This window comes from Falco naumanni, chromosome 7 (assembly GCF_017639655.2).
Source record: "Falco naumanni isolate bFalNau1 chromosome 7, bFalNau1.pat, whole genome shotgun sequence".
In the NCBI taxonomy this organism is placed as follows: domain Eukaryota; kingdom Metazoa; phylum Chordata; class Aves; order Falconiformes; family Falconidae; genus Falco; species Falco naumanni.
Window position 1 is genome coordinate 35,839,766 of NC_054060.1, and position 19,113 is coordinate 35,858,878.

A 19,113-nucleotide genomic window follows, 5' to 3' on the forward strand; every position below is an offset into this window, starting at 1 on the left:
GTTTCAGTAAGCGTGGGCCAGGCTGTGTCCTTGCTGCCTGCCTGCAGAAACTGGCTGGTCTCCCTCCACGGCTGTGGTGAAATGCCCTGAATCATCACTACTCACCGCTCAGGCTGCTGATGTTCCCGGGCTGCTGGGCAGAGCACGCCTGCCATTGCCGGGAAGCCAGCAGAGCCGTCCTGTGCTGTGCTGGTGGAGCCAAACCAGAGGGCCATGCCAAGAGTGAGTGACTGAACATGTCCAGGTGGGCATGAGAGGCGAGGACTCCGGTGGGAATGGACACCAGGAGGTCTGTGGGACCATGCTGCTCCATGAGTGGGCTATCTTCAGCAAAGGGCATCAGGATACCATCGGATCGGATCGCTGCTGTAACAGCCTCCGAGTTGGGACTTGTCTGGGGAGAGACGGCTCCAGGGATACCCGTGGGAACTTCTCTCATGCACAAGAAGAGGATTGCCATGGACGGGAGTACTCCAGGCCCCCAGAGCGTCAGCTCCTTGCCATGGAAGAGTGATGAATGGCTGGGTTTTTTTTATAAGTCATTGTTTTAAGGCAAAGCATCGCTGAGCATCTTGAGGATGCTCTTTCCTCAGGAGCTGGAATAATGGAATAAATTCCTTACTCCCTTCCCTCTGCCTCTGGGATGTGGCCTCTGCCCGGCCAAGGGGACACACTGATGCCAGCACCGCTTCCTTTCCTCTGTCTAGTGGGTGGCATGGGGTGCTCTCTGCTCCCATGGAAGGGTGATTGGTGGGGCCCCAGCAGTGCCCCAAAACTTGCATCTACCTAGAGGGTGGAAAGGACCATGAGAAATCAACAGCTCAGCTACTCCCACTGCTGAAAGCCTCAGGAGAGGCTTGAGTATTTCTTACAGCTGTCCTGGAGGCCAGAGGAAAGCAGAGGAGGGAATGCAAGGCCAGGCATGCACGAATGCATGTGCTTCCATGTACCCATCTGCCCCTGGCACTCAGCCTCAGAGTCCACCGGGTGCTCTGGGCACGTCCCCATTCTGCCTGTGGCTCTCTGGAGGCTGATCCCCAGCCTGCACTGGCTCTCACAGAATCCCAGAAGGTCCATCCTTCACCTCTATCAAACTCTTGTGACGCTTCATCCCAGCAGCAGGAGGTAAGTTCTGGGGAAGTGTACGCTTCCCTGCCGCAGTGATGTCCCAAAGGGCCATGTCCTGGCAGTGTCCCTGGCCACCGGTGACCATACAGACCATTTCTCACTGCAAGACACCTCCTGATTGCATTAACATGGAAGAGAGTCAGGTTGATAGCATCTTGGAGGTGAGAAAGTAGGGGTTGCACCAGCTGGCTCTCCGCAGGGCTGTGTGAGAAGCACCTACTGCAGCAGCTGGTGTGTATCGCACCTTGCATCTGAGCATCAGCCAACCTTGTGCAACAGCTGAACTGCCCACTAGTTATCTTACCAAAGCGCTCGCTCTGACTTACTCATTCTGTGGGGTGCTATGAAGTGGGGCAGGGCTGAGGGCTTATCTAGGCAAAAGGCTGAACTAACCTCACAGCCAGCAAGCGGGGAACAGACCAATAGAGTTGTAAGCTTTATTTTCTGTGACTTGGTGGTTTGGCTTTTTTTGGAGCTCTTTTTTTTTTTTTTTTTTTTGGTGGTTTCCATTTTCAGTGAGCCCTGTGGTTTGCAAAGAGACTTGTCAGCAGGGTGGAGACTGTGCAGCTTAACACGGGGGGAGCTGCCCGCTTCGGTTTGCAGGCAACAGCCTGTGTCACTGCAGAGCCAGAACAAGGTGATAAGGACAACAAGGGGACAGAGAAGGTCTGTCTCCACTGGACCTGCCACTTGCTGCTGTGGGGCAGCACCCCTCAGCATGGGGGCTGGTTTCCAAGTATGTCAGAGGGGAAGGATCCCGAGGCAGCACAGAGCTCTGCCTTGGTGCCTGTGCCTCACTTCCCAGCTGAAACACAAATTTTGGATAAAACCAGGCCCCAGTCCCAGTGGGGAATTGCCAGTCTGGCCCCAGCAGCTGCCCCTAGAGCATCCAGCCTCTTCCCCACCCAGCAGTCGCAGATGCTTGGCAGCTTTTCATCCGGGTGGTTACTTGTGTCCTCACACAAGCAACAGGATTGCATGTTTCAGGATCTAGCCCTGGGCTGCTACCCAATGCTGAGAGATGCCACGTCCCACTCCTTTCCTGGGGGGACCAGGATGTCTCCAGGGGCTGAGCACCCCTCCCTGCAGCCCCTTCCTGCTCCCCTCGAAATGCCTTTGCATTGATTTGGGTGGTCCTGATGCCTGGACATGACAGCCCTGAAGGCATGGCTGGGAAGACCCTTGCACGTAAGCTAAAAGACAGTTTTAAAAGCAGACAAAAGTTCTATTTTGTTTTTCCTCACAAGGAATAAGAGGCCCTTGAGCGGTATTTATGAGCAATGACACCAAGCGGTGGGTCAGCTGGAGCCCCTGAAGAGCTATAAGACAGCAGATGGCCAGTGTATCTTTTCCAAATACTTTTATATAATCACCGTCAAAGCCAGCAATGGCATGTCTTTGTGGTTAGTCTATGTGCCCTTTCAGCCTTTACTTTCCTGTGTACCTGTACACCATCCATCTTTTTTGAGATCATTTCCATTTCACTTGCCATTGATGTGGCCACGTTGGGATTTTTCATTCAACTTAGTTCAAGAGTGAAGCCTCCATCAAGAACAAGAACTCTAGAGAGACATCATCTCATATAGGAGTTGTTTAAACGCCCAGCTGATGGGCCTTTCGTCTCAGTTTATTCACCTTCGGCTAAAGCCAGCCTTGAGCGAGATTACACAGATTACCTAAAAGGGATTTGGAATAAACACATCGAAAAAGAAATAGAGAAACAGTGAAATACATTTATAAATGCAAGAGCTATTGGAGGCTGAATGGGCATAGGAACAGTTACTAAAAAGACTCGCGAAACTAGGAAGCAAGGCAAAGATTTTTAAGATACTAAGAAACATCTCCACATGGGTACCTGTGAGGGGGGAAACACTTTGTTGTTTGCCAGTTCTCTTAGTCCCATGACACTTTCAAACACAAACATCCACCATTAAACCTTTATTAATCCTCCCTTCTGTTTTCTGTGCGGGTCATTTCGCATTACTTAATACTGAGCTGAGGGGAAAACCTAATAAGACAACCACTAATCTTTGAACTTGGCACATAATTCTCTGTTTGCTGTTTCTCAGCGTGTTCTTTCTTGTCGTTCCACCCCACTGAGAAAAGCCCTGGCGTGCCGGCAGGGCTACCTGTGGGCAGCAGCAGCCAGCTGCCGGCAGCGGCCAGCCTGTGCTCCCACCGGGACACGGTGGCTGTGGCCGAGGGGCTGCAGTTTCCAAACGAGCTGTTGTGGGAGATATTTTGGGACTTGGAAATGAGCCTCTCGGGAAAGGTAACTGGTGGTGAGAGACTATTATCAAGCTGCACTAAGACTGTGGGATCCTTGGAAAATAAGACAAGGAAATGAAAGACATATATTTATTTTAAGCAATGGCACTTACACTCTGCATGAAGCGTGCAGCTTAATCATATTTTAGAAACAGCTAAAAGCTTGGCAGTATTTTCTTTCCTTTCCAAAGCAGAAAAGCCTCCTGCCACCCCTCAGGCAAGGGAACATGATGCTAAGCTGGCAGAAGGAAACCTCCAGGGCTGGGCTTTGGGGGCTCCAACAACAGTGAAACCCCAGACTCTGATTTGGAAAAGGAAACAGGATCACTCCTTCAGCTTACTCCGGGTTTGTGCTAACACTGCTTTGCACTTGTATGATGTTGCATTTAGCAAAGCATCATGCAGGCTTTTATCATTAGCCCCATTTTACAGCATGGAGGAAGCAGCTTTGCTGAGGCTGGGGACAGGGTGGCCAAGGTGGCTCTTGGACGTAGCCCTCTGCCTTCCCACTCACCCTCCCCAGAGATGAGGGTTAGCCTGGTCACTCTTCTTCTCCAAATGGAATATAGGAAGAAAAAAAAACCCTGGTTTGAGGTGCAGATTCCTCCCTTAGCTGAGTTCTCTCTCACATACAAACTCACTCACTGCCCTGAGCAAGGATTTCAACCAAGTATTTTTGTCCCAGCTAGCTGGATTGTATTTATGCCCCTTTTAGTCTGTTCCTTCCTCAAGATTAAAGAAACCACCACAACAACAAAAGTAAAAATAAAGTACAAAGGTCTCAAGAGCTCAACCTTTCCTCTCCCTGCTGCCTCTCCTGCACAAACAGAAAATTCCTGCAGAATTTCTCTTGGGAATGGAAAAGGCTGTAAAAAGCACATGAATGGAGGTAAAGATTCCAATGGTCCACTTGCAGCCGGAGACCCTGCTCCCCCCTACGGGTCACCTCCCACCAGTGTGGGGAGGGCACCAAAGGGGACATCACCTTCCAACCCAGCTCAGGGCAGACCCTTGTGCCAACCCAGCCTCTGGCAGCAATAAACCCCTGCAGCAGATGTGGCCAACTCCTGGTCCTCAGCCCCACAACTCCTTGTGCCAAGCTTTGCCCCCCAAGTTTTGGCCAATTTGGAGTGTGGGCCGCCTTGTGCCCTACGCCCTGGGATGCAGGATGGGTCTGTGCCACCCCAGGTAGGCTCGGAGGGCTTGTGGGGCAGCAGGAGGCATTGCAGAGAGCAGGGACCACAGCGAGGGTCCACCTGAAGGAGCCCAAACAAGGAAAGGGGGTAAAAGCAGGCAAGAGTCAGGGAGAAATCTCCTTGCAGGGTAAAACCGGGGCTGGGAAGCCTGGCAGGCTGCATTCCCTTGTTCTCATGGAAACAGGAGCAATGCCCTCCAGCTTGGCTGTTTTCTTCGTTTATTTTTAAGGGCGGCTCCTGTTTATGTTGGCGAGCGTTTCAGCAGCCCCCTTCCTGGGGGCTCCCCCCGGCAGGACCCCTGGGGGGCCTTCGAGGAGCGAGGCAATGGGGTGGCATAGGAGGGAGGGTGCCCCTGCGCTGGGCAAGCGCTATCTAATCAGGGTGATGGCTGGAGCTCCGTGAATGGCAGCGCTGGCAAGCCCCAGCCCGCGTGCCGAGGAGCTTCTGACGAGCCGGTATTAACTCCTGTATCTGTTGCAGGTCTAAGTCACACTCGGCAGAGGCCAGGAGTGAGAGCTGGTGTCTTCTGACTTCCCCTCTGTGCTGAGCAGGCAAGGAATCTTCTAAAAAAACCTCCCTTGGCCCAACCGCAGGAAATAGCCGCTTTTAGAGTAGTCGGGTTGAGCAAGAGACTTCCAAATCAGGGCATCTCGGTCCCCCCCCAGCCTTGCGCCACCTGCGCGTGAGCTCTGAATGGGGAAAGCTCTTTTCTCCCTGTGCTAGAAACAGGTGCCTGTCTGTTCTATTAAAGGATATTGTTTAATCTCCAGCTGGGCTGATGTTCATGCAAGCTGGAAGCTGCAGCCCAGCAGAAATCCTTGGCAAATATCATTGGGACCTCAGGTCTGTTTCGGGATGCTCGTGTTTTTGTGAAGGGTGCAGCTCTGAACTGCAGCAGGGTGTTGCTGCAGAGCTGATGGGTCCTGGGGACTGAGCCCCCCTCCCAGTGCTTGAGTGGTGCTTCCACAGGGCAGCCCCCCACTGGTGGGGGCTTTCAAGCCCAGGAAAGGGGGACATGGCAGCAGCCCCTTGAGGTCCTGCTGGACAACCTCCACCACGGAGGATGGACAGGTCAAGTGAGCACCCACCAGACACAAGGAGCTGGCAGCAGGGGACTGTGCTGCTTGCAGTGAGCAGGGTCACAGCACACAAGTGCACCTACCACCGGGAACGCCAGCAGCCGGCTGGATTTGGGCTAGGCTCAGGGACACTTAGCCTAGCAGGTGGTGAAGGCTGCCACCACCATTAGCCATGACTGAATGCTGCCAGCAGGCCAGGCACAGCCCTCTGTCCAGGATTTGGTTACTTCCAACGCCGTTGTCCTCCAAACCCAGGCTGAGTCCACAGCGGTGGTGTGCAGAGGGGTCTCCACTCACCTTTGGAGCTGTATTTCCAGGCCATCCATCTGCAGGCTACAAACCCAGGGCTACCACAGGTTGCTGTGGTTTGGGGCTGACCTGTTTTAAACCAGATTGTCCTTAGCATCGCTTCAGAGCTGACCACGCTAAATGGGGCCAAACCTGACATGATGTTTCCTGCAAAGCATTAGGGTTTCTGCTGACATGTTCATCCTACTGAGGTTCATCTTGGCCCACAGGTTCACAAAAGCCATAGCTGACATCGTCCAGGAGCAGTCAGCAGGGAAAAGAGCTCCCTTGCTTTTTCCTACATGCACAACAGGGCATTGAGCTTTGCCTTTAGCTCAGACACGGGCAGGTCTGGCTGCCAGCATGCTGAGCCACCTCTGTCCCTCCTGTCTTCTCCTCCCAGCTCCTCAAAGGCAAGGAGAGGCACAGGCTCATCACAGCAGCAGATTACTTTTTCCACGGAAACAGAGGACTGCTTCAGCCGACGCACTGTCATTGTGTTGAGCTCAATCCCAGCTGATCTGATTGTCACTGTTGTTATTTCCATAACAGTTTTTCCTCCAGACTTCCGACATGTTCCTGTTCTGGGAACACATTACTTCAGCCCTGCCTGCTCCTGGGGCTCAGAGGTTTCAAAAGGCATCTGAGAGACCTGTCCTTCCTGGTAGGGAGTGCTCCTACCCTTGGATCCTCCTGGGAGGTCATCTGCAGCATGTCTTACGTGGGGAGGAGCTGCCTAAGGGAGCAGGACCCTGGCAGGGGCCATGGTAGGAGGCACGGCCCATCGGTGGCCAGCCCAGGAACCGCTTGGGCTGGGGCAGGAGGGAAAGTTCAGCTCCTGGGTAGCACCGAACCAGAGGGTGGCTTCACTCCTCTGCCAAGGGAGAAAACTTTGCTGGAATTCAAGCGTATGACAGTCTAAGCAAGCACCAGTGCTCGAGGTTTTCCTGGGTTGAGCAGGCTAAGAGATTCACAAACCAGCTTGCTGCTTCCTTCAGCGGTGGCGGTGAGATGGTCACAGTTATCCAGCCAGGGAGGCTTCAGCGTACATCCCCCAGCTCCCTCCCTGGGATGTGCACAGGACATCTCTGGTCCAGCTGGCACAGGTGGCCACGCTTTGGCCATAGCCAGGGCTGTCAGTGAGCTGGACAGCCTTTTTCAGCACTGCTTCAAACAGATACCAGCTCCTCACAGTGAGGATCCGAGAGGCTCTCTGGGTCCCCAGAGACATCACTGGCAGACCGTCTCCCTGAGTTGACTCTGAATATTTATGACATCCAAAGGATAGCAGCATCTTGTACACAGACAAATAACAATGGAATTGATGTGTTGTGCCTCCTCCTAGTTCTTTGCTGAGCTGTATGACTATAATACAAGCTTGAAGGTCCTCCTGATAGTGTCCTTGGATGCTGTGAACCCCTTCCCTTTGCCTTCTCCAGGAGGGAAAGTTTCAGCAAAGTTCACGAAACACTGAAAAATTATTGCTTTGCTGAGAAAAAAATTTGGGACTTTCTCAAACTACTCTGCTTACATCTACCAACAGAGAGCTTTTGTTGTCCTACACGTCAGCCTACCCACACTCATTGCGGCGGCCAGGAAGAGATCTAACTTGAGACTTGGGAAAGTCTGACTCCTACTCTTCCTGCCTTGTGACAGACACTTGCACAAGCTGCACCACTCCCCGTGTGTGAGGCCAGGACCTTCCCTTCCCTTCCTCTTTCGCACAGGGTCTAGGCTGGGACGCAGGGAAGGTCCTTCTGAGGAGTGGCCAGAAGAGCCCCCAGCCAGGCAAAGGAGAAGTTGATCTAGCAGCTAGACAAGAAACCAGGGCTAGGAAGCATCCCAGCCCCAACCCAGCCTGGATTCAGGCCAGAACAGAGAAATGAAAGCAGCCGAGATAGGAAGAGGCTTTTTGTTATGATTAGGCAGCAGCTTGTCCTTCACCCGCCACCTTGTCTTTGTCCTGGGGCAGCATCTGCCCTGCCAGCCACAGCTACTGCGATGTAGGGTAAGACAGCAGCGGACCAGGGTGTTCTTTTGTGGAGAACCATTACTAGAGAAGGACGTGCCACTGGATGATCTTATTTCTTTGGGTACTCCCCCACACATCCCAGGCCGGACCCTTGCTGCGGGCAAGCAGCAGTGACCACCGGTGGCCATGCACTGGTTGCACAGGGATTGCCCCAGCTGGGTGCAGCATGGGGGGGGGGGGCTGTTGCAAGCACTAGACAGGGATGTGGAACAAGCAACTGTCCTAAAATCTGACCCAATCCTCCAGCACTGCCTGGTAGGAGGGTGTCGAGGGAAGGAACTGCTGCTAGAACATTTTAAAATCCATTGATCTATCATAACTACCTGAACACAGAATAGAGGCAGAGATCAGATCGCTCCAGCCTTTCCCTCTTCTGGACTCTGCTCCACTTCTGCCCGGCCTCCTGCTTTGGGAGATGGCCTAGTTAGGGAGCCCCGACACCCGCAAAGACAGATTTTAGTACCTTTTCCTGATTCTCAGCCCACTCCGGGATTTTCCACACGGCAGCTGGTGAGTGGGATTGCTGGCAGGCCTTTTTGTCTCCGATGGCATCAAGGCTGAGCAGGGCTGCGTTCTAGCTTCTACTGGGTTTAACACCTCATTTCCTTTGCTGTCTGCCCCAGAAAGGTGGGGAAAGGAGGCTACGTGCCCTTTAGGCTCAACAGCAAACTGTACAGCACCATGCAAGCACAGGCAGTTTGCCATGCTACAAACTGAAGAACTGGTTTGGGAGCTCAGAGTTGTTGGTGACTGCGTTTTCTTCGTGCATATGCCGATTTCTAAATGGGCACAAGCTGCTCATCAGCACACCAGTTCCTCAGCACACCAGAGAGCTGGCGGAGGTCCTCTTAAGCTGCACAAAGTGGCTGCTCATGCCTCAGCCCTTTGCTCTTGCACCAGAAGCCAAGCTGGAGGGTGCTCTGCAGCCAGGGTGGGTGTCAGGTACCCCTTGGAAAAAAGGCTGAGGCTTGGGTCTCCTCTCATCTCGGTACAAGCATGAATGTCAGGTACTCCAGCACAGGCAGTCACCACCAGGACTGGTGATGCCTCCTCTCTTGCACTGCACTTACACAACTGTAAAGCCTAGCTTTATAGCATAGCAGGTATCCAGAAAATCCTCTGGCACAGCAAGTTCAACATGGCCAATACTGCACAAGAGGTCCTTGCCAGCATGACCCACATGTTGGAGATGTCCCCAATCAGCACGCCTGTCTACATGGTGATTAAAGAAAAGGCAAGTTACAGCAATGAGCATTGGTGGTGCATGGCTCAGTTTGCTGTAATTTTCAGAGCTGTCTCCAGCACTAAAGTAATTTCATTTGAAAAGACTGACTGACACTATTGCTTCCAAGACATTGCTGTGGACATGGAGAAGTGGAAGCTCCAGGATTTGCCACCCTGGCAGGCTGCAGGGTGCTTAGGCTGGGTAGAGGCCATGGCTTCAGGTATCCCAGCCCCACCACCGGGGTTCAACAAACATCTGGATGTCATACCAAAAGTACACACGAATTTGAGCAGATGTTGGTAAAAAGGTTTGAGCTGTTGGAAAAGCGATACTGAACTCCTAACAGAGATGGCCCAGCACAGCTTCCCCCCTGCCCCTCCTTCCTTAGTTCTCTTCCTGTATTTGGTGGGAAGCCACTTTCGAACTGAATCAAGGTCTCCCACCTCTCAGGCCATGGGGCTTCTGCAGGTTAAAGCCGTGTAGAAGTGGATCTCTCCAGAGCTCTGGCTGGAGCAGGCCAGTGTAGCTTAGACTTGCTAAATAAAGGCAAGAAACTACCATTTTCTGTCTCCAGGCATATATAATCCTTGCTCTAATAAGCTGCGAAGGTGGAGCCCTGCTGGCAGGAGCAGAGTCCCAGCAGTGTCCTGCACAGCCCTTGAGAGTCAGTAGGGGGGAATCAAACCCCTTCAGAGGCCAGAATCGAGCCCACAAACTCTGCAGTACCCTGCCCACGAGGTTACTCTATCACCAGTGAATTGAGTAGCATAAACCCCCGTTTTCTGCAACCAGCTTGATCCTGCAGAAGAGGTGACTGCCACCACGTTCCACATCCCCAGCCAGGACACTTGCACTTGCCGTAAGTAAAGACAAAAGGGCCTGTTACAGCAGCGAGCAATTAGCATAACCACAAATTTCAATGCAATACCATGCTGATCCAGAGCTTTACCTCCCAGGATTTTGGTCTTCCATTTAGCAGCATGTCTATCTTTGGTTCAGTCCAAATTTAGGATGTGTTTCCATCGCCTGCCTTCCCTGAACTCAGCTGCTAAATCAATGTAACTCAGCTTTGCAGTGAGATGCTGAATGCTACTGCTTCCAAGACAGAAAACTGGGAAAAGGCATCATCCAAGTGACAAAACAAGGCAAGGATGAAACATTCTTTTTTCTCACATGTTGTTGTAGGACAGAAGGGGAGGGTAAGGTAGAGGTAACAGTAAGTTAATGAGAGATACTGGCTGCTGGTTAAACAAACAGCATGCCTCCCCATAAACCTTGGCTCTCATCCCTCTGCTTTACTTTTATCCTTGACAAATGCTTTTGTCACTGCCTTTACTTTTACTGCTTTGCAAAGGTGGTTCCACATTTCCCTGCTTCTTCAGCGAAATCAAACAGATGTGAAATAGTCAAGAAAGAAAAAAAAATGTGTCTTACATCATGCAACACTCACCCTGGCAGACCAAGCTAATAATGTCAGGAACAGAAAGAAAATCGGAGAACTATCTTTGGTCTTTTAAATTACCCAAGCCATTAGGTGCACAAACTAGAGCCCAGCTCTCCTTTGTGCCTAGCAGAATTCACCCCTATTCCATCAGGATTCACCCCAAGTGTGGCTGCGACTTAAAAGTGACCTTTTAAGGACAGCTGCCTCTTGATGGGCAGATCTGGTCCCTGCTGTGAACTGTCATGGTTTTAGGCTGGTTTCCCAGAGAAACAAGCCTTATGTAGCCATGCACTGTGTGCGAGCGCCTGTGCTTGTGCACGCTCAATCTGTTCTCCCTGTAGCTGTCGAACCTGCAAACCAGCTTCCACCAGGGCTGGTGGGCAGATCAGAGGGAAACATCCCTGCAAGTGTCCCGCAGGCAGAGCTTGGAGGAGGAACGGCCCTTTCATACAGCCCCTGTGAGCTGCAGCTTCGCCCCTAGAGCTGTTTGCACCCACGAATACAGTGCAAGACAATATGGGAAACGGCACGCTGAGCCCCAGACGCAAATCCGTGTGAGCCAGGGGCCACCTGAGGTGGTGCTCACCGAGCTCCTCTTCTGCCACCAGCAAGCTCCCACCACCTATCCCTTTACACCTTGCAGTATTCCTTGTAATGCCTCTCCTAAGCAGAGCCACAGCAACACAACTGGGACAAGCTTTTCCTCCCACTTATGGAGGCCTCCCAGTGAGAGCAGGCTGCTCCCTGAACAAGCCACAGCAACGGGACAGTCCTGCCCCTGGTCATTCACACATCCAGCCCACAGAGCAGTCTGGAAAGCACCTAGGAACTGAAGTCACCCAGAAGAGATGACTGTCCTTCCTCCTCAGGCTGGAGACTGCTCTGAATTCAACCATTCGTTACAGCTTTGCACTTACTGGAGCTAAACTGCTCTCCAGATCTGCAGAATCGCTTCAGCAACTGAACGCTGAGGAGCTTTGCCATGCTCTGTACCACAGACCAGCGCTGAGACACTTCAGGGGCCCTGGAGCACTTGTACTCTTTCCCCAGCTGGAAGAGCACTTACAGACCCAACGGGCAGGGATTCGCAGAGCTCCAACACTGCAGGAGACCTCAAAAAGGGACTGTCCTTCGAATTGAGACTAGCTCAAAGAAATGTTCAGCCAGAAGGGTTCAGCCAAGGCTCATCTCTGGAGATAAGGAGAAAGCAACAAGATGCCAGGGACAAAGAGGTTCATAAAGGGGTCAGTCAGATAAAACTACCAAAATATATATATATATATACACGATCCAACAAATTTGCTCTGGTGGCTGCTCCCAGACTGGTAACGAGGAACAGAGCTTCCCAACAGCAAAATTCTGCTTTTGCTGCTACTACCTACCACACAGCCATACACGAAGTGCTGACCCTGCACACGCTGCTCGGCACGACTCCACTGCAACCAGTGCTTTAGGGCATCGCCTTGGGAGGCACAGGAAAGGGCTCGGCAGTAGCCGATGGGTCTGGCACCGCAGGATGGAGGGGACAAGTCACAGGGCTCCATCACACACAGAACACAGAGCAGCCCGAGACTGACCAAAACAAACAGCTTCTCCATTTCTACTCACCAAATCCAAACACCCCAGCAATAAACGTTAGTACCAGTCACTATCAATCCCCCAGTGACAACACTGGTTATAATAAAAGTGAAAGCTGCAGCAGAATATACCTTTTGTAAAAAAATAAAATACCCTGAGCAAATAAGGATGTTTCACTTGCCTACTTGAAGCACAAGCAACAAGATTTGTTTGGAGATTCAAACAGACTGCAGGCATGGAAAATGCCAAGCATAAAGCTTTACAGTGTTGCTTAATACAGTGAAATATAAATGGCAAGTGACCCCAGATTATTTTAGAAAAGGTTGGCTGCAATTTACAGCCTTGATTAGACTGATTACTAAAGGATGAACGGCAAAATAGTTTCAGTAATCAAATTTCCGAACAGGAAAACGCAGATTCTTACTCTTTAAAAGGCTGGAAATTAATTTAAATATTCTGTATGACTTTTGCCCTTCGCAGCAGAAAAGCCTTCTGCCCAACACGGTCATTTTCTAGGAACAGAGATGGAACAAGGCTTGAAAAAGAAGTGGAAAAGGGTTTTGCAGCCCTACAGGTCTTCCATGGTGAAGCTAAGGGTTATTTAACTACACCTTATCTTCAAAAGCGATAAACCATAATGTAAAGTTAAATGTAGCATTAGGGTATTTTTCAACCCGAAAGATAGGCGACTTCCATCAATACCTTGTGGCGCATTTTTCCCCCTACTGCGTGTATAACAATAAGTCAAAGTTGTCTGAGCGGATGGTAGCACAGATAACCGATGTGAAATCACTGCTCTGCATGGAGCAAGCAATCCTGGGAGCTCTTTTCTAAAGATACTCGGGACGAACACCAACCAGAGCAGCGCTTCTGCATTTGGGAGACATCCTGTGGCCGCCGCTGACACTGCAAGGGCCCCCCGCAGCCCGCCCTCCCTTGCAGAAGCGGCCCCCCCAGCCCACCCGCCCGGGCCATGCAAACACCTGCTCCCCAGTGTCCCCAGGCTCCTACCGGCAGGGTGTTTTCCCCCATCTGTGTGGAAACACGTGTGAAAGCACTTCATTTCATGCCTCTTGGCTGGGTAAGCTGGGGGGTGGAAATAATTTTGTGCTTAGGAAGACTTTGTTGTTTGTAGTTGGCTAGAGCGCTCCCGCCGTGCTCGTCTCCGTAAGAGATGCCTCCAAGCAAACAGGACTTTACCTTGATAGGCAAACGATCGAACCAGTATTCTACTTCCCAATTTTGCATCCCCGTATGTTTTAACACAATTCTTTCCGTGGTATTTCATTATCTGATTTTATTCACCTAATACATTCAGTGTGCTCAGCAGCTACAAGGAAACATGGAACTGTACGAGTATTTTGATTTTATGCCCTGCATTTCATAAGGCTAAGCCTACAACATAAGGGTATTAATGGGATGAGAACAACATTTCTATGCCTTGAAATTCAATGCTGCGGTTCCCACAGCAACCCTAACCATGGCCACTCTGCATGAATTTTACATCAGAGGCTCGGAACACACAGCTCCCAACACTCAACACACAAGCGAAAACCAAGCAAAAGCACTTTTCCCGCCTGTGACAGATACCTGCTAAGTCACAACACTACAAGGTGTTAATGGCACTTGTCGGTGAAGATGAACTCCCAGCAACTGGCAATTAACGCCCTGAACACGGCTCCCATGCCGATACTTACGGGATTCATAGTGCTGGTATTAAAGCAGCTTCTGTTTGCCGTTATTGCTGGACCAGGAGTCCGGTGTTTGTACCAAAGGTTCAAACATTCATAGAAGGCTAAAAAAGACCAGTTAAGGGTCTTTCAAATTCTTTCGCTTCACATACCGTACTGTCTCAACTTCAGAAGCATTGGGTGAAGAGACAAGTCCTCCATGGTTTTGCTCATTTTACCCTGCCCTGGAGCTTGGAGGCAGTGCCTGGTCGTACATTAAGAAGTGTCCAGCAGAAACGGGAACATGAAAACCATCGAGTTATCCAGGTTTAAAGGTTGGCTTTTTCCTGCTCTTGTCAGAAGCAGCACACACACGGAGAACAATTACTGTATCTGTCTTGTGTTTCCTGGATTTCTCTAAGCATTCACTGTCACTGCAACCAGGCCACTGACAGGCCTTTGGTATGAACATATGTAAATTAAAAAAAAAATATAAATCTTATCAATTGCACAAGGTTGAGCTTTTATTCAGAGCTTATGCCCCTTCCTGCTGGGTAACAGTTGTGGTATTTTTTCTGAAGCGATGGAGTAACGGGCAGTGGTAAAATCCATGAAACAATTCACTGCTACCAGAGGGAAAAATTCCAGTCAAGGGTGGAATTTTCACAACCACACTTCATCAATGTCAGATCAAGGGGTTAATCAGCAGCACCGGTGATTTGTAATAATGTGAGCCTATCATTACATGAAAACTCCAGGGCTTTTCTATGAATACGTATAGAAATGAGATTGTATTGACAGTTGAAAATGGGGGAAATTTGCAAATCAACGTTTAAAATTACACATCAATTTACAGTGGGATCAGCTCTCCAAAACTGTATTTAGGCTGCAATGTGAATTAGAAAACAGAAATTTTACATTAGTACGACTCCCTCAAACAGCAGAAATACCATCTACGACCATGATTCTCTAAATATTTAACTCTCAGGCTACCAAGAAAAGACACTGTCTTCGATAGCCGATCGCAGACTGCACAGCAAGAAATACCCAACCACCCCAGCCTTGAAATACGAAGAACAGTCCAGCAGGACACCACGTGAGGCACCCGAGCCCATCGGGAACCGAAACCAGCCCAGCCAAGAGGGTTTTAACTCGAAGTAGCCATGATTAGAGCTGCTGCTCCAGACCAGGGCTTAACAGAGAAAATGGTTCCCAGGGCTGGCTGCAGTCCTAATTAAACTGCAATCCACCACACGGTGTGTGACAGCAGCTGTGGGAAAGGCTGATTAAAAGCCTCTACACATTATCCCAATAGGCCCATGGATGTCTGAGCTTTTAACCAAATTGGTGTCTATTTAAAATTCCAGATCTGCTTCAGTCTTTCCATATGACTAGAAGGACTCACTGAAGCTCTGACTTAATTTAACATAAAGTGTTGGGTTTTTTTTTTAAATAATCTTGACAAAAAAATGCGGCAATTAAAAAAAACTGGGGTAGGGTATCCCACTATATTTGATCTTGAAATTTCACTGTAATACACGAGAAAAAGGTGAACCTTGCCCAAATCTGTACTAAAAACCTTTGAACCCAGAACTAGCTGTTCCACTGACCTACCTTTCTCCACTTCTTCTCAACATGGTCAAGGACCTTAGAACTTGTAAAGAGGTCAGATTGAAGTGTTTTAAGAAAGCCCAAATACAGGGAAGGCTTGCATGAGGAAAAAGTTTATCTGAATTTGTTTGTAGCTGCTTGGTATTATTTTTTTCTAATGCACCTATCTTTATAAACACTTTTGTTTAAAGCAGTCAACCCCCTGCAACCCCAACTCTTAATATATTTTTCTCTGCCAGACTCTGCAACCAAAAGACACAGTCAGAGCTGGATGATGTGGGTTTTAGTGATGCAAAATCTTTAGTCGCAAGCCCATTACAAACACCCCCGAACACACCATTCGGACCACACATTCCATGACGCCAGTCATACCATTACATAAAATCACTTCTCAGTTGCTAGACGCACATCTCAAAATGCCTAGGCCTGCTATCTCATCACCGTGCACTGACCTCTATTTGGTTTTAAGATTTGTCTCTTAAGGACAGAAAAGACAGCTGTAGTTCTGCAGAGTCATAGCAGCAGCGGTGCTGATAAACCTACACAGATTCCCAAGGAAGATGCGCAAGTAAAAGGCCTGTGTTCAGGAAGAAGTTCATCCCTGGTTTGGCAATCCGAAGAAAGCAGTCTTCCTTTCCAGACATCTTCTAGAGGCTTGAACAGTAAGTGTGGCAGTATGCTACAGAAACACGGGTATATTCTTGCAACTTGGTAATTTTACAAGGCATTTGGGAAGTTAGCTGTTAAAAACCTGTTTCTGATTATAAGTAATTTTTTTTTAATGCCTCAAATACAGATTTACTCTTAAAGAACCTTTTGAGAACACTAAGAAAAATACTTAAGTACAATCTTTAAATATCCAAAGTATGATACGGGTGGACTTTTTAGAAACAATTACATACTTAACAGGTGAAGTAGGAAAAGAGTATTTCAGAAAACATTTAATATGAAACCTTTTGGAACTTCCATCGAATACAGATTTACATCATTTTATCAGAACACTTTTTCAGTTCAGACAACAAAGTGCACTGCTGGGTGAAAAAAATACATTTGGAGGAGTGCTTAAAACAAAGGAAGTGAAAGGATAGGTGACCATTCACCTGAGAAAGTACAATGACTGCCCTGAAATGTCTTATTGCTATTACAAAATGGAGTTTTCATGGAAAAAACCATACTGAGCAGCACAGGCATGGGCAGAGCACTGAAAGCCAAATGAACTCCGGTAGCACCTGGAGTTCTCAAGCCATGGTATGATACAGAATATACAGAGAATAAAATGCAAATTCAGGAACATCTACTACATTTAACAACTATGATTACCCTTTAAACTAGCATAATCAATACCAATGCTTAGGGGGGAAATGAGGGGAAGTCTGCTGCCTTCACAGACTACAGATCACAAGAACTAACTTGCAAAATGCTAAGGATTTTGCGTTTTCACCTCGGGTCAAGTCTGAACTGTGTACTATGAATAACTATTAGCTCACTGCAAATTTAAAATGCAAATTTAGGCTCCAGTTTAAAGCACATGTTAAGTACATGCTTAAGTGCTTCACTGAAATATAACCATAAAACATCAATACAAAAAGTCAAGTAGATAATGCAGGATATTATCTACAGAAGTCCTCGATGAAATAAACAAGTATCACTAGGAAACAACGCATAAGAAATCTCTTTGTTCTAGTTTGCAAAAATCAAATCTGGCTCACCACAGCGACTGTTAAAAAGTGGGGACCATCCCAGAGTAGCTTCGCGTCCTACAGAAAGCTAGCTGGCCATCAGAGAGTTCATCAAGGGAAGTTTTCCACACTGCATGTTAAAAGAGCGACAGTGGACTCCCTCTGCAGCAGAAGCTACAGACACGACTGGCACGAAGCCATAAAAAGCAATACAACCAGAGCCAAGTGGAAGCAGGCTGGAAGAGAGCTGCAAGGAAAAGTTTTAACCGCTACTGCCTATGGCTGTAGTTTAGCAAGTTGGATGTTAACGATAAAGGAGTTAAGTAGCCAATTTGATTCCCACTTTTGGGTTTAAATACTGTGTGCGCCCAGAACACAAAGGACAGTGCTGCCACACGTGCAGCAATACCCCAGATGGCACAGACTCGGACGTGGCGACTTGCCTCAAAATACGGTCATTATTTGAGAATCCTTTTGTGCTTTCTATCAGTCTGACCTCACCTAATGTGGAGAACTTGGTCTGAAAGAAAAAGTCACTAGTCAGCATTTAGCACATCCTGCTCATTCTGTAGCGGAACAGTGGAACAACAGAGAAGTGTTCTTAGCTGCAATCAATACTCATAAGCCAAAAGGACAAAGATACAATTTTAGTAGTTGAGCAGAAGCAGAAGAATGGAAGCGTTTACCCAAATTTTAATGCACAAATCAACTACACTTTTAAAATTTGATTCAGACTTAAATAATAAATAGCTGGGCAAAATATAATGCAAGACTTACTCAGTAAAAGTGAATTTTTAATAATCTCATGAGTTCTACTTAGAAAACAGGACTAATAATGTTCACAACCGTAAATCCAAACCCTTCACACACTGGTGGTTTTTTTTTTTTTTTTGCTTAACACAGCAGTGAACTGTAAACCTGCATTTACTGGTTATCGCTTCAGTTATTTTAAATATTAACTCAAGTGTTTCCTCCTTGGCCATTTCAATTTTTAGCACCAAAATTAGCCCAAAAAGAGGTACTGGTACAGCTTGATGTTGTAAATGGATTGTTTACATATAATACTTTATATATTATACACACATACTGTACATTCACACGTCCACACAAACAGGAGGCATATTTAAATGAATATATTCTGTGTTTCAATTTATGTCAAAGACTTAGGAGCAATGGAAATAAAGCAGAAGGGGTAATATTTTACATAGTAGGCAACTTTAATGCTGTAGTGCACTTATAAAAAAGTCCAACTCTCCCTCCCAGCTCAGCAGCTTTTTTTTTTTTTTTAATATCACTATTCAGAAGGATGCAGAAGTTATTGCCTAAATGTTATTCTATACATTTCCATCGGAATTCTCAAAAACACTTGAAATTGCTAACTAATTTACAACTTAACTATTTTTTCCTGTTACAGCTTTAACTCATTGGCAATTTTGGAAGCAATGTTTTTAAAAGCTATGGATGTTCCTGATATCCGCTTAAAGCGAACTCCATTCAGGGACAGTCTTGGCAGTTTACACACCTCCATCTCCCACTGTACAAGGTTTTCCGCATGCCCATCCCCATGGACACAGAAAAGCAAGAAACGCTCTCTTTGTTCATAGTCACAATTATTGGCATCCAAGACCTTTCGTATTTCCCTCATCATATCATTGGGATCCATGGAGCTGGTGGTTTTCATGCTCCAGGTAAAACGCAGTGACCGGGGCTTGGCCTCCTTGTTCTCATCCTTCTGATCCACAGCTACATTGCGGCTGAAAGACAGGAATTTATTAGTTAGCAGGGCCAGCTACCTTCTCCACGCTTCATGTTAGTAAAGCAAACTAAAACTCAATGCACACTACCAGTATTAGAGCAGCATCTAGAGGCTCCGGCTGCGAGCAATGCCCCACTTTCCTAGCTGCTGTACACACAA

At 48.3% G+C, this 19,113-nt stretch overlaps 1 protein-coding gene across 24 annotated transcripts in view; it reads right to left on the bottom strand.

The window, feature by feature from the left end:
- Positions 1-16,445: 16,445 nt before the first annotated feature.
- Positions 16,446-19,113, bottom strand: part of MARK3 (microtubule affinity regulating kinase 3) — a 63,842-nt gene continuing 61,174 nt past the window's right edge. For all 24 annotated transcript variants that reach the window (XM_040601740.1, XM_040601734.1, XM_040601735.1 and 21 more), the window contains one exon: positions 16,446-18,952. In XM_040601740.1, the coding sequence (XP_040457674.1) occupies positions 18,607-18,952 (346 nt within the window). In that variant the 3' untranslated portion in view covers positions 16,446-18,606. The remainder of the gene's footprint in view (positions 18,953-19,113) is intronic.